Source organism: Octopus sinensis, linkage group LG15 (genome assembly GCF_006345805.1).
Source record: "Octopus sinensis linkage group LG15, ASM634580v1, whole genome shotgun sequence".
Taxonomy (NCBI): domain Eukaryota; kingdom Metazoa; phylum Mollusca; class Cephalopoda; order Octopoda; family Octopodidae; genus Octopus; species Octopus sinensis.
The window spans coordinates 24,787,496-24,803,352 of record NC_043011.1 but is presented as its reverse complement, the minus strand read 5'-3'; the positions used below and the strand labels follow the sequence as shown (position 1 = coordinate 24,803,352).

Here is a 15,857-nt window from a genome sequence, read left to right as displayed (position 1 = left end):
TTCATCATTTTGCATAAGCACCAAGAAATTGTCGAATTATAATTATTGTGTATTTATATATATATAAATACACAATAATTATAATTATTGTCTGGCACCTGTGCTGGTGGCATGTAAAAAACACCCACTACACTCGCGGAGTGGTTGGCGTTAGGAAGGGCATCCAGCCGTAGAAACACTGCCAGATCTGACTGGGCCTGACGAAGCCTTCCAGCTTCACAGACCCCAGTTGACCCGTCCAACCCATGCTAGCATGGAAAGCGGACGCTAAATGATGATGATGATATATATATACATACACACTATTTCCAGATATTATCCATCATATGACAGGTAACACTCTAATCATAACATATGTATAATGAAATGTAGAAAATTTCAAAGATTAAATATTTAGAATGTGTGCAAAAATGGCCAGGTGGTAAAGAAGTTGGCTTTGCAATCACATGGTTTCAGGTTTGATCTTGTTCTGCAGAAGTTCTTTCTATTAAAGCATCATGATGACCTACGACAGAGTGAAATAGGGTAGAACAGAAACTGAAGCAATCTGTCACAGTTTTGTAGTAGACTTAATCTACTGCTCAACTTCATACAAATCATCAGGTCTTTGGGTGCCTTTGGCATTCAGACAAGGCCCACAGAATAAAGATAATCCAAGAGATCCTCACTTTCGACAGCTTCTTCAAATGTCATAGGCACCACCCCATCTCCCTTGACTAACTCATAAAAGGCACTGTGGTATATAGCTTCAACATAATCATAATCTTTATCATTCACATTTCTTATATGTGTCAAGTGGACAATAACAATGTTTTTTTTTCTTTGAGAATCAAAACACTTTTCTAACCTAAAGATCATTGATCTTTTGACTGGATAACTTATAAAGATAACTTGGACTTCATATAGTGACAATTAAGAAGTCTCTTTGTTGTTACTTGGCCTATTAGAAGTAGCAGCGAAATCTCACTCAAATTATATTGTATCATCAAAGTGGACTGTTTGAGCAACAAGTCATTCTACTGAGAAATACGAAAATATTTAGCACCATATTGGCTGTTGATTAAAAAGACCTATGATCAAAGATGCTCCACCAATAACCATAGCATTTTTTCAGGTTGTGGTTTAAGAAGTTTGCTTCACAATCAGATGGTTAGGGATTTGATCTTTTAGGTGTCTTCTACAATAGCCATAAGCTGATCCAAGTCTTTTAATTGAAATCAAGCAAACAGAAACCATGTGGAAAGTCATTAGATGGACTGTACCTGTTCTTAGGTGACATCTAACCCAAGTTAAACATTTGATCCGTTAGTGAATCCACTCAGTCGCAAGCATTCAGATCAGGTTTCCTGTCAGAGGAGGATAACGTGATGCATCTTCCTCTTGCAGCAATCTGAGGTGTAACATCCTCCCTCCATACAAAGAACACAGGTGTGCTCTTCTTCCTGCCTACAGCAATTAAAAACAATCTAGGATGACACTATCCAGTGTGTACAACCTTTTTAAGACAGTAGAATGGGATTCTAGTAGGTCAAGTAACTGCTTAAAAACACTCTCTGAAGAGAAAAAAAATATCAAATATTTTGGGAAGTACACTTCATCAGTCAGATGACCTGCTAAAAACATAAAACATTTCCTCTTATGGCACATCAACACATTTCTTTGTGTTGATGAACTGACTTGGGTCTTGCAAACACTGAACACTAACCAAACGTAGAAGTTACTTCCTTGTTTCATTCTTAGTAATGTAGCAACCAGAGGGTAGTTTTGGTTATGATAATCCTTCATTTTATAGATTCAAACTTGAAGTTGAAAGTCCTGATAAGTACAATCAACTACTGGGGCTCAGGATGTTTGACTTGAGCAAATCTATTATCTAGAGTGAGGGTTGTTAAACAGTATCCCATGGTCTCAGTGGAGAGAGGCAGAGATAGGGTTATTATAAGGAGTGATTAACAAGCAAAGGGGTACAGTGGAAAGTAAGGCTGATGACAAAAAGGTTTCACATAGGATCAATTAAAATCAGAGCAAAGATCAACTATATGACATTAGATAATTCCCCACCATTGATTCCTTACACTGGATTATGCCAAGAGATCTAGAATTCTATTTTTTAACTGGGATTATTGTGAAAGAAAAATAATTTTTGAGAGCCAACTAGTAAATACAAAATAACACCAATCTTCCACCCAGTTAATAATCATATACATTCATATTTTTTCTAATAACTATTACTCCATGCAAAGTTTCTAGTTAGTCTCCATAACTTCATATCTTTCAACAATACATGTGACATTTGATAATATCAGATATAGGATCACTTTTGCTGTTTTTAAATGTGGGCCTCAACAAAGCTAAATATAAAGTTTCAGGATGACAATTGTGGCACCAATCTTGTGGATTTGTGCTAAGAAAGATGCACCAAGATTCATAAAAAATGTAAACATTGACATTTTAGAATCTTTTCAAATATCACTTTTGATGTAATGGTAAAGATTATTATAATTATTGTTTATAACTGAATATAAGGAAATTAAACAATAGAACTGTTAGAATGTAACTTCTTGTTTCTTGGAGACTATATAGAATAGAGAGGACCTCTTTATCTTGCCTTGGACAAGGCAACTTCTCTAGCACTGGTGCTATAATAAAATGCACCCAGTACACTTTGTGAAAGGCATCTTGCTATAGAAACCATGCCAAAATGGCACATACAAATGAGGTGTAGCTCTCAGGCAGCAACTCTGGAAAAAAACTGAGAGACACCGATGATCTGTCCAACCCATGGCAACATGAAAAATGGAAATAAACTATCATTCTCTTTTTTGCCTTTTAATGACTGAGTATTATTCAATTATTCAATCACATCTGCTTCAACAATAAGCTTTCATATGATCAGAACTTTAGAAATTCTAGCTGATCACTAAAGCAAATCTCAAGAGTTCAACAACACAGATCAATTAAAATGGGTTCCTTTTTTCTTGTAAAGTTTGCAATTTATAGAGCTTAAATTTGACAGACCATTAATTTCATCTTTTGTGCATTTGTCAAATATTCAAAATTTTGCCTAAGTATTCCCCTGCTACATTATGTGGCTAAGTATTCTTTAACACCCAACAAGTAGAAATAAAGATTCTTAGTTCAAACTCAGTTTAGGACGCTATATAGAAAGGTACAGGCAGAGTTCGGTGGTTAAGAACTTTGCTTCACAACTAGTAGGTCCCATGTTCAGACTCACAGCATGGCACCTTGGCCAAATGTCTTCTACTATAACCTTAGGTTGACTAAAACCTTGTGAATGAATTTGGTAAATGGAAACTGATAGAAGCTCATCATTATGTGTGTGTGTGTGTGTGTGAGAGAGTGAGTGCATGTGTGTGGAAGAGAGTTAGTATCTCCTAGTTTTGACATAGCAAGATTGCTGTAAATAAGCAAACAAGTGCTACTGTCACACAAGAGATGGCCTTCATTTTCAAACATCTGTGTAAACATATATCCAGCCACAGGGAAATGTTACCTTTCTTGGTAACAGGTGAGGGTTGGCAACAGGAAGGGCACTTGGTCATAGAAAATCTGCCTCAACAAATTCTGCCCAACCCATGCAAGCATGGAAAAATAAATGTTAAAACAAAGATGATGGCGATGACAACAATATATATCACTTCTTGATGATCATGGTGAACAGATTGAAAGTTAGTGTAGTAGACAAAAATTTGAAAGATAAAAATACTGGTCAGAAAAATTTAAGTTGTCATAGTGATAACTCAACTCAGATACAGACAATTACTGGTTACCGCTGTAAAATACTATACATACATATATTTGTATACACACAGACAAATTTAATCTTTCGAAGAAAAGACAATACTGGTTTGACAAGCTTCAAAGTATTATACAAATTACTTATTTTTACCAGGGTTGGACATTATCTGCATTTCTAGGAAACCATTAAAAAAGTTGATTTTTTATCAAACTTGGTATTTCAAATACACTGAGAATAAGTTATTTTGCAAGACAGATAATGGTAAAGCTAAGAAGAGAGTAACTCCTAATAGATAATAGTATATATCAATTTCACAGCTGCATCACATTACCCACCTAGAAGGGTAATATCTTCGAATAACAGTGTCCTTCTCTCACAAAATATTTCCATTTCCAGCACTGACAACATGATAAAATGCATTTGCTGTCAAGGATAACCAGTATTCTCTATTAAAGTAAATGAAAACTGACACGGACCATAATGACCTGTCCAACACATAGCATAGAGCACTACTTAAATATAAAAACAAAACAAAAAACTCATGTTCAGACTTCACCGTAGACATTGTTCTGACTTTGGCCAAGGTACATTTTTTTTCAAGATCAGTCTAACTAAAAATGAGGATTAATTTTCCACACACATAGCTGAGTGTTATTCATGCTGAGAAGGGCATTCAAGTGTAAAAGAGAAACCTCAACAAATCTTTCTAATGTTTGCATTTAAAGAAATCTTTCTACTAAGAAAATGCATATTTTACTCTCAACTCCCGTGTGTCTACCCACACTTCAAGCAGTCTATTTTTTGATCATTTTCAGGTGCTGTATTTCTATGTACATACAATTGATTAGAAAAAAGTATTTTTATAACTTTTGTTTCTTACATGAATTGTCAAAACACAGATCTATGCACAATGTGGTAGCTGGTTTTGAAACACTACATTAGAAATATTGGATCTGAATTCAATGTGTACATGTAAGTAAGGCATCTGAAGACTATCAGAAAACAAACTGCTTAAATGTAAGGTGAATGCAGGCACAGAAGAGTTGGTTAAAGCAACACTACAAGCTACAACTCTCATATACAACCAATAAAAATGCATCTTGTCATCCTACCATCACAACTGTCTCATATCAAGACCTATGACTTGCAGCAGCAGTAGAAGCAATCCAAAATTAATTCAGTTTAAATCATGAAAGCAACTGCTAAGACATGAAAATTGGTTCTAAGGTGCAATTATGTTTGAAAATTTGATTAAGCATTAGATGCATAAATTAAAAAACAAATCTTCAGATTTGGTAAATAAAGTATTGTAATTTGCTTGAAGCACTGCAGTAAATAAAAATGTGATGTTTTTAAAACCTTTGAGCAATGCAGGCAAGAACTTCAAACATGTATAATGACGTAAATGAATTAAAACAAAAATAGATATTGTATTACAGTGGTTGCTTAATAATTGTATCTTTAGGGACGAATTTTCCCTTTCAAATAAAAGAAAATAATCAGAGTTCAGCGAAATTTACTGCTATTGGCAAACTGTCTCAGACTGTGATGGTTTGTCAATAATAAATTTCTTCAAACTCATTACTTTCATTTTTTTAAAAATCTATTATTTGAAAAGGGGGATTTATCCCCAAAATAACAACCTATGCAATGCAATACAACATCCTTATCTTTGTTTTCGTTCACTGACATTACATCACCTTACATATCTTAATTCTTCGCCTCTATTCCTCAAAGGTTTTATAAACATTTATCACACAGAATTGCTAGTTTCAAACAAAAATACACAGCATATAATAGATATATTACTAAAAACATGAAAACTCGATAGTCTTAAATTTAATTCTTTAGTCTAATCAAAAGCTAACATGTGTATGTTCAAACTTAATATCTCTTTAATATATATAATTCAGTAAAGAAGCAGACAAAGCCATAAATTTGCCATCCTAAAAGGTGAATGACAAAGATGATAGTGACTAACAAAAACAACAATTCTGACATTTCATGTAATAATTTCCAAATAGTGATTAGTAAGTTATAGCTTATAAAATGTAAATAATAACAAACAAAAATGTATAAGAGCATCTTAGTAGCGTTTTTCTTCATTTTTATGAAAAAATATTTTGCCCCAATCTAGCTAATTCATGTTCATGGCATACATAGCCATATATTATAATAAATGCAACCAGGAGTATTCAGTTAGCTAGTGAAGCATTGAAAGTTGCAAAAAAAGAAAAAAAAAATGGTATAGAGATATGTGTGGTATGAATTAGTAATAGAGTTAAGAACCAAACCTCAAACTAAATTTAACTGCCGCCCCAACTGAGAACTTGAAGAATTTTGTCCAGTATAAGTAGGAAAAAAAGTATCATATTACAGTTGATTATATAATCCAAATAAATAAAGCATACTGAGGATTACTATTTAAATGAACCATACTATTAATTCTACTTTAAAAAGTAGATCCCTGAAGCTAAAGCTCAAAACTAAAATTAAAATACATAAAATTTAAATTGACAAAAAAATAAATATAAAAAAGCCACTGCGTGAGAAGAAATGCTATAGAAAACTATGATATAATACAATAAATAATATACATTATAATATATAACAAAACAAATTTAAACATAAAAACTGAATATATTTTTAAAAAAATAACAAATAACAATTAAAAAATTAATTATAGCTCCATTGTTCTAATGCTTCTGAAATAGTATCATTCTTTTTACGTAAAGTAAACTGTTAATGTATAATAATTATAACTGGGAAACATTAAAAATTATGTCTAGACCTATGAAAGTACTGATACTAATAAACCTAGAAGCTTAATCATTTCTTACTACTGAACAACGAAAATTACATATTAGATTGATATATCATTATTTTCTATAACCAATATCTTTTAACCTTCAAAATACAGAATGGAAATATTTTTTTAAAGCAGGCTAAATTTTTACTGGACCCAACAATACTGTATTTTTTTGAAAATTCATTTTAACTAGAAAAGAGTTTTAATAATTCACAGTACACACAAAAACAATATCTTTTGAAAATAATAAAATGTTAATTGAAAAACGAAAAAAAAGGTGAAGTAAAAGGAAAAGTAAATCGTGTAAAAGATATGAACCAAAAACAAATAAAAGTAAATCCAAACAAAGGAAATTTTTTTTTAAAAATGTAACAAACCTGCTATAGGATCCATTGATTCTCTGCCATTAGGTGAAAGCCCTGATAAAGTAGATCCTCCAGGTGGTATATGCATGTTAGCTCTCCTAGAACGAGTGCTTCCAACACCCCGTGCTGGATGAGGTATTCGTCTTACATGCCTCATTCCACTTGACTCTTCGTAAGAAAAAAGTTAAGGACAAATACATCCAAGAAGGAGTACAAGAAATATAACAAATTTTGGAGATGATTTTTTTAAAAGAAAGAAACCAGACATTTTAATAGTAGATGAACCTTAAGGTGGCAAGCTGGTAGAAATCTGACATTTTGTCTGCCTTAATGTTCTGAGTTCAAATTCTGCCAAGATGGACTTTGCCTTTCATTCCTTTGAGGTCAATAAAATAAGTACCAGTTGAACTGGGTTGATGTTAACTTAACCCCTCCCTAAAACTTGCTGACCGTGAGCCAAAATTTGAAACGAATATTAGATAAATCTGTGTTTTATTTTCAAACAATATGCATGCATATTGCCACTGTTGGTGCATTTGGTTACATTCCTGGCAATAATGCATTTTCTGAAGAAATAATGGTTTATGTTCTTCTTAAGTAGTTAATGTGTGATGGTATAAACTTGTATTTTATCTTGACATCAATGTGAGTAACGCAAGGAATGTGAATGAAAAAAGCAATTAATACTTTATCAATGAACGTTAACAATGCAAACGCCACAAGAGGGAAGTCAGTCAACTGCAGAAGACAATACAATAACCAAGAGACTCTAGATGGTTACCAAACCTGCTATAAATAACAGCTTTCTTTAGACCAACTGCCTTAAAAAGGGAAAAAAGGAAGGACACACTAGTTATGTGGTTGTAGATAAAATATGTTGAAAGAAACAGAAATAAATAGTTGCAATTGGACAGCATCTTTGATCATAGGTCTAACTGATCAAGAACGGGCTAGGGCTAAATAACATCAACAGTGAATAACCGTGTGAAAACCTGCAGATGAACACCAAGCATGAACAAATTCAAATAATTACACAAAATAGACACTATTAATATCAAAAAGCTACAAGTATTCCAGTACCAAACACAATCAATCAAAACTCACTTAAACACTACACAGAAAAACCAATGCAATGAACAAGTGAAGGGCCCATTAAATATCTAATCAACAACATAATTGTTCACAATCTGCTATAGGACAGTCCAATATTGCTCACATTTTGCATCACGTAACAGCACCAAAAACAGCCAACAAAAAAGCTTCTACGTGGCCATTTACTTCGCCTGTTACACATGATGTAATGTAGTAGGCATGCATATATATATATCCAACCCATGCTAGCATGGAAAACGGACGCCAAACGATGATGATGATATATATATATATATTATATATATATATATATATATATAAATAAATAGATAGATCGAAAAAAAAAAAAAAAAAGACAAGATGGTCACACCATCAGAGCAGAACTGATGGTGTGACAACAATAATTTTCCTTTAGACATCAATTTCTGCTCCACACACCTAGCAACCACAGTTAGAAAGTAAATAATATCATCATCACAATGCACATAAAAAAAAACCCCAAAACAGTTGGTGGAACCATTTTCCAACAAATAACATAGAATTATGCTTTGTAGCATTCAGATGTGCAATCACCAACAGCCATATCTGTTTAATCTGTAAACAAGTGGTTCCTGCTTTGGTTCTATTTCATGGCACTGTGGGCAGGTGTGTATTTTAATCTTTGGTTGATCAGGGTGTTGAGTGGATTTAGTAGACAGGAACGTGAAAACACATCATCAGTATCTGCATGTGTGTGCTTGTATGTCTTCACTAATATATTGTTTGAGCACAGATTCAACATGCAAAGAATGCAGTCAGCACAGCCAGAATACCTTTGATCATATGTCTGCTCAATCAGGGATGACATGAAGGTAAATAACTGCCAGTAACACAAAATATAATCAACATCAGAACCAATGAGAGAGAGAGCCTTTATGTTGTCATTCAAATGGTTAAATATAGATGTTGAACTTACATCAAATCACCCTCTAAAAGCTTGGAGTCCTAGCTACACACTGACACTGTTTGAAATAAAATTTAAGCTGGTACTGGCTGGCAAACTTTTCAATACTAGTCTGCTCAATCAAGAGTCAACATTAAATGCTGAGATTTTTTGGTAGAATTCTATGCTAAGATGTTCTTGTTGCCAACCTTTACATGTTTTTCAAGTAAGGTACTTTTTATTTAACTGGCCCTTCTTTGCATGTCGGATTACTTGGCTGCAAGATTTTGTTTATGAAGGACATAACTGCAAAGGTGAGACAATACAGGAAAACAAACACTCGGACACACATAGTGGTGCAGGCATGGCCATATGGTTAAGAAATTTGCTTAGGAGCTACATGGACACTGTTGACTGGAGTCTTGTGAGAGTTATCTGGTTGATGGAAACTAAAAGAAACTCATTGTTTGTATATATGTTAGATTTGGTGTTAGGAAGAGTAATCAGTTAGAGACCACACCAAAGCTAACATGAGAGCTTGTTGTAGTGTCGGTAAATGAACATTAAATGATAATGATGATAGTGTCTGAGGAATGAGTGAAGGTAAGTTTCCTGTTGTCCTGACATGGATGCATTAATTGTAAATGAAAGTTACCATCATCCAACTACTGAGCTGTTCACTGTTTGAAAGGACGAGGGGAAATATTACTTTACTTGGAAACTGGTGAGGGCTGGTAAGAGACAGAGCATCTAGCTTCAACAAAGTTTCATCTGGCTCATGCACCTGCTAGTTTACTTCCAACTCCACCTAAATGTCAATAACTATGTAGCTCTTTTACAAGAAGGACCTGCTCTTCACCCACACCCCTATCTCTTAGTATAAAACTGTCCACACTTCCTGCTTCCACTGGGATTTGTAGTCTTGCAAGCTGCATGGTGACAACTACTACTGGTGGCATGAAAAGAGGCTCAGTAAAGTGGTTGGAGTTAGGAAATGCAATCAGCTGTAGAAAGCATGCCAAAGCAGTACTTGGACCCCTAAGATCCTGTCAAATCATCAAACCCATGCTAGCAAGGAACATGGACAATAAATGATGATTGTAGCTTTTAGTGGTGGCCTTAGTAGAGGTGGGCAAAAGCTGACACAAGGACACAAAAACAGACCAGGTAATACTGCAAACTGAAGTGTATAGTTTGGTCTTCAACAAAACAGATGCACAGTATATAGAGAGCACCAAATCTGGGGATAGCCTTAGTCATTTAACAGGCCACACAATTGATAACTGATAGCAATTTAACCATTTAGCATTTAAACTGGCTCAAATATTGTACTTGCTTTATGTTCAAACTGGCCAGATCTGGCATCTCACAGTTACCTATACTGTCATTCTAAAAATAAACAATCACATTATCAACATCTCAAAGCTATAAGAAATGCTAGTTTGTAGCAGAGTTTGACACTAACATTAGAATAAGGGGATAGGTATTATTAGCAAAGTATTGAAATTAGAGTCAAGAATGGAGCTAACAAGTAGAGTAAACTAAAATCAGTATTGTTTGAAAGAAACTTAGTAAAGATTCTTTGCTAATAGGAGTGGACACAGGTCATAAAACTATGAATGTTTGAAGTTTATTATGAATGAATGATAGACTGAGTGCCATCTAGCTGAAAATAAGAAGCTGTTCAGTGTAATCTTTTGAATGTGAAGGGGAGATGAGATGTATTCAGGTTGGAATGTTTCGAGCTGGTGATTGAATGTAACTGAAAGTGAATTTATATAAGACAGCTAAAAAAAATACGTTTCAAAGTTGTCAAGTGAGCAGAAAAAAAAACATGATTATGGAGATAATAAAAGATACAATTCAAAATGAATTTCAAAAAGAAATTAAAAATGTAACCATTTTTTCAGTTAATTAAACTGAGTTTTTACTTTTAGAAAAAGTTTAAAAAACTTGTTATACAGAACAAAAAAAAATCCCAAAAATGTTTTTGCAGTAGCTGGACAATACGAAAAGGATATAAATTCCCTTGGTGTTCTGTGTTCTAATGTGAGGTGTGCAGCAAAGTCATCAGTTACATGGTTAGGATCCCCACCAGGCAATGCAGCACATATTGGACAAACCTTAAAAAGAATAATGACAATGTTTACACATAAAATCTGAGCTATGTATTGTAAAGATATGTATAAAAAGAAGCTAAAAAACAAACAAACAAAAAATGGTGGTTTTCTGTTGATACCCTTGGTTTTTATGGAGCAACACTTATAATGCAATTATATCTATGTAAGTGAAATCCAGGTTTGTTAATGTCAACAATATAGTTTCTCTGAAAATGAGTACCATGAATAAAAAGATTTGCTTTGCAAAATTCTCAGAAAGTTCTTGCCAGGATTAGAAGGACTTTTAGATTTGTACAATATTGAAGAAAATGTCAGGAGAAGATGTTTCATCACTTGCAGCATTTTCATGAGAACAGGTTGACAGAAGATTGTACCTAGTTTCAAAGCAGATAGCCTTCAGGATATCCAACAATACGTACATGTGACTGATCTGAAGAATTTCAATATAAACCGTGTTGACTCAAGTCTTGCCAGCGAGCAATCAAGAAAATAAGAAAAAAATGTTCTATATGCACTGTATAGAATACAGCAATATTATTCATATTTCTTACCTAATCCTCTTCTTATAGTAAAGATTTATTAAATATCTATTTTTGTCTTGAAAGACATTCACACATAATTATCATAAAATACCAAGTATCAGAAACTATTTCTTTATAATTTATGATGAATTGTTGGAATGCCTTTGTCAAATTTTGAAAAAATAATCTTAGAAAAAAAAAATCCAAAGTATCGAACAAAATTTAAATATAATAGTTTTCCTCAACTAAATAGCTAGCTTTCCAAAATTTGGTAAATTACCACATTAAAAAAATTTTTTTTTAGTTTGAATATATTTTCATAAGCATCAAAAAGGCAAGAATTTTTATTTTGTTGTAAATTTGGACATGAATTGTGGCGAAAATTTTTTTTACAATAACCTGCATAACTTTACAATACAGTAACTGTAAAAAGACTCAAACTCTTAAACTTGCAGTCTATAATCCCATGTCTTAATCACACAGTATGCTGTTTCTTTTATTAACATATGAAAAAACAATATAGACAAAATATCAAACTAATAATTTTAGACATATTAAAAATTGTTTCCCTGTTTCATAATAAGAAATACACAAATGAAAATAACGAGGGAAAAAAAAAAAAGATGTGGAAAATAAACACTCAATGAAAAATAAAGATTATACTAACTACTTCTGTAGAGGCGTCTGCATGCTCTGATGTGACATGCTCCTGTAAAGTTGCTTCTGTAAACCCCATTTTGCCACAATATGGACAAGTGAAAGACTGGGCCTGCTCGGCAGGCAATGCTTCTCCCCCATAATACAGTTCTGAAATATCAAGCAGGTATATTTTAAAATACTGAAGTGAAAGTAATAAAATAAAAGACATCTAATTTAGAAGATGTTATGCAAGCAATTCTAAAAATTTCCAATATATGTAAGGTAAACAAGATTACATATTAAATCAAAATTTCTTTTTATTTCAATTTTCAATGACTGTGCTGACGAGTAGATGATTAGGAATAAATTTATTTACAGATCAGTCAACAAAAAATTCTGACTGAATGAAACTTTCATGTGGATATGTAATGTGAATATGTTATACATGACAAACATTATATATTCTACTAACTCCTAATATAGAGATGCATGGAAAACTTTTTTGTACCAAAATCAATCAATCAGAGTGTATGTATGTGTGTATATATATATATAAAAGATTGTTTAAAGATTACATTTGTAGGCAATATAAGTTTTAAGCATAGAGGAAATAGAAGTAATGTGATGTAATTTAAATTATTTAATTTCATTATTTCACCAGTGGTTGAATTAGTTAACACAGCAGTGATTGTTTCTACTCAACTTAGCACTACAAAGTATGAAAACAACTGACAAGCACATTGTTGGCATCAACAATGGGTTAGATAATCTTTTTAATTCCCACTGGCGACTATAATATTATTTACATTAAAATCTTTGATGTTGATTATGAAATAAAAACTAGCAGCAATACTTAGCCACACTGAAATTTATAGAAACTATATATGAGAGGGACAGAGAGAGAGAGAGAGGAAAGTGAGTCACATAGTCAATGACTTCTTCACAGAAAGTTGCACCCCTAGACAAAGCTGCAACTACCTAAATGCAAAACAACTAGAAACATACATTGACCTTTATATATTAGGATGGTTTAAAATAGATTTCTTGCTAAAAAATATAATATATTTTTTTTTCAGTATTATATACATTATGCTACTGTAGAGACAGTAAAAAAAATCTAGTTTTTCCACAAGTCAGTTATCTTGTCTCTAAACAATAATGATTTCATTCAAACACATGCACACCTTTAGAAAAAGACAGGTAGGTATAGTTGAGTGACTCAATTTATTTTGTAGAATAATAAAGTATAGAAAGCAAAGTTTATTTGGTTGGAATCATAGCGCTTTAACCCCTCACACCAAACCTACAATGTCATTCTAAAAATAATCGTCATTGAAATTTTGAAGCTACAAGATAATGTATGGTTAATTCAAAACAATGTGAATAAATAAATATTACATTCAACGGTAATCTGAATGCTAAAAGACTAATATATATGTGTGTGTAATTCCATAAATAATGTGGTTTTCTCAACTGCATGGACTAAAAATTGAAGGAGGAGAGGATAAACTACCTGCATCAACTTATGAAAGCAGGTAGTAATTTTACCTTGTATTGATTTTTAGTGCAAGTTTTGAAGAGTGCAGTTTGATTTTAACAGTTATTTTTTCAAAGCTATAATGGAAATGACAAAGGAGCATATTCGGCATATTTTGCTTTATGAGTTCAATAAAGGCAACAACACAATGGAAAGTATGAGAAATATTAAAGCAGTATATGGGGATCAGACAATAAGCGTAAGCCAGTGTCAACAGTGGTTCCAGAAATTTTGAGCAGGAAACTACAGACTAGAAGATGAGCCTTGTCCTGGAAGATCTGTAGAGCATGACGAGGATGTCCTGCAAACCTTGGTGGAACAAAATCCCATCATAACTGTTGAGGAACTGGCAGAGAAGATTGGATTTGGTCATTCAACCATTCATCGATATCTGCGTGCCATTGGAAAAGTCAGCAAATTAGGTCAATGGGTTCCTCACAAACTTTCCAAGTCTAAACATGTGCAGAGAGTGAATGTGTGCTCTTCTTTGCTGTCACATCTCACAAATGAACCTTTTTTGGACTGAATAGTGACTGTTGAAGAGAAATGAGTTCTCTATGAAAATGTCAAGCACCAAGGAAATTGGGTAGGGAAAGGAGTAACATTGGCACTCCAGGCTAAAGAAGGTTTTCCCCCGTGTAAGGAGTTGTTATCTGTTTGGTGGGTTACGAAGGGTTTAGTCCATTTTGAACATTTAAAGCTTAACCAAATGGTAAGAAAGGAGATCTACTGCAAGCAGCTTGAGCGGCTCAAGTCAGTGATTGAAGAAAAATGATCATCTTTGGTTTCAAGACAAAAGGTGCTCTTCCATCAGGATAAAGCTTGGCTACATACAGTAAGGATGACAGTTTGAATGGGAAACTATGCCCCACCCACCATATTCGCTGGATATTACCCCATCTGATCATCATTTATTCTGTAGTATTCAAAATCATTTGCACAGAAAATATATGAATTTTGTAGATGAGGTCAGAACAGTCCTGGAGGAGTATTTTTCATCACAGCAAGTGAATTTTGGAAGAGGGGCCTTGCAAGTCTACCAGATAGATGGAAGAGCATTGTAGAAAATGGAGGAGAGTATATTTTAGATTGAAAAAGAAATTTATTTTAATTTTGAAAAATAAAAGAAGTATTAAAAAACCGCATAATTTATGGGATAACCCAATATATATGCACACACACACACACGATGTACCATCATTCCAGACTTGCATTAACCATCAATTAATTATTTTAGAGGAAAAGTAAACTTTCATGAAATGGATACACACATTGCTGTGTGGATAAGAAGTTTGTTTTATAACCATGATTCAAGCTGGATTACACTGTGTAGCACCATGGACAGGCACCTATTATTGCCTCAAACTGACCAATGCCTTTCAAGTGAAACTGGTAGATGGAAACTGTAAGAAGTCCATTGTGTGTGTGTGCTGCGTAAGACCAATGCCATCTCCTATGTACCAATGTCTTTGTTTACAATGTATTTCCCTGTCCTTTCAGCACATGTACAAAGAACTAGGGGGAATAGTACTTTTCTTAGAAAAGAGTGTGGGCTGGCATCAACTGCGTTTGAATGGTGCTTTTTATGTGCCACTGGCATGGGGAGCCAGCCAGGCGGCAGTGGAAATGACCCATGTATGGATTGTCCCTACTGCGTGCTACTAGCATGAGAACCAGTCAGGTGGCACTGGCACTGGCCACAAACAATCCACAGATGAAATTTATATTTTAATGCATCGTGATGCTTTAAAATATTTATAAATTCTATCCATGGATTATTATCATTATTATTATATTTGTCCTATATTATATTGGCACAAAGTGGTACAACCCCAAAAAACTGCTGTTGCCGGTATGATAATATAGAAGCTTTTATATGCATATTCAAGTGTTTCCTACAAACGAATTTAAAGGGTATATATATGATTATTTCTTTTAACACAGTAAAGGATGTAAACATTGGCAAAACAACAGTGCTCCTTGAATGAAGTCATCTGAGTTAGACACTCCCTTATCACTCTCATTATCAGAAATATAATCAGTGGTCTTGTAGAATTTTGTATCCAGTGATGGTATGGTTAACAAATTGCAA

The 15,857-nt window shown here is 33.5% G+C and overlaps 1 protein-coding gene across 4 annotated transcripts in view; it reads right to left on the bottom strand.

The window, feature by feature from the left end:
• Positions 1–15,857, bottom strand: part of LOC115219743 (E3 ubiquitin-protein ligase KCMF1) — a 59,427-nt gene that overhangs the window by 26,961 nt on the left and 16,609 nt on the right. For all 4 annotated transcript variants that reach the window (XM_029789971.2, XM_029789973.2, XM_029789972.2 and 1 more), the window contains exons 3-5: positions 12,257–12,396; positions 10,970–11,071; positions 6,947–7,106 (exon numbers count right to left, since the gene is read on the bottom strand). In XM_029789971.2, coding sequence (XP_029645831.1) covers positions 6,947–7,106; positions 10,970–11,071; positions 12,257–12,396 — 402 coding nt within the window. The remainder of the gene's footprint in view (positions 1–6,946; positions 7,107–10,969; positions 11,072–12,256; positions 12,397–15,857) is intronic.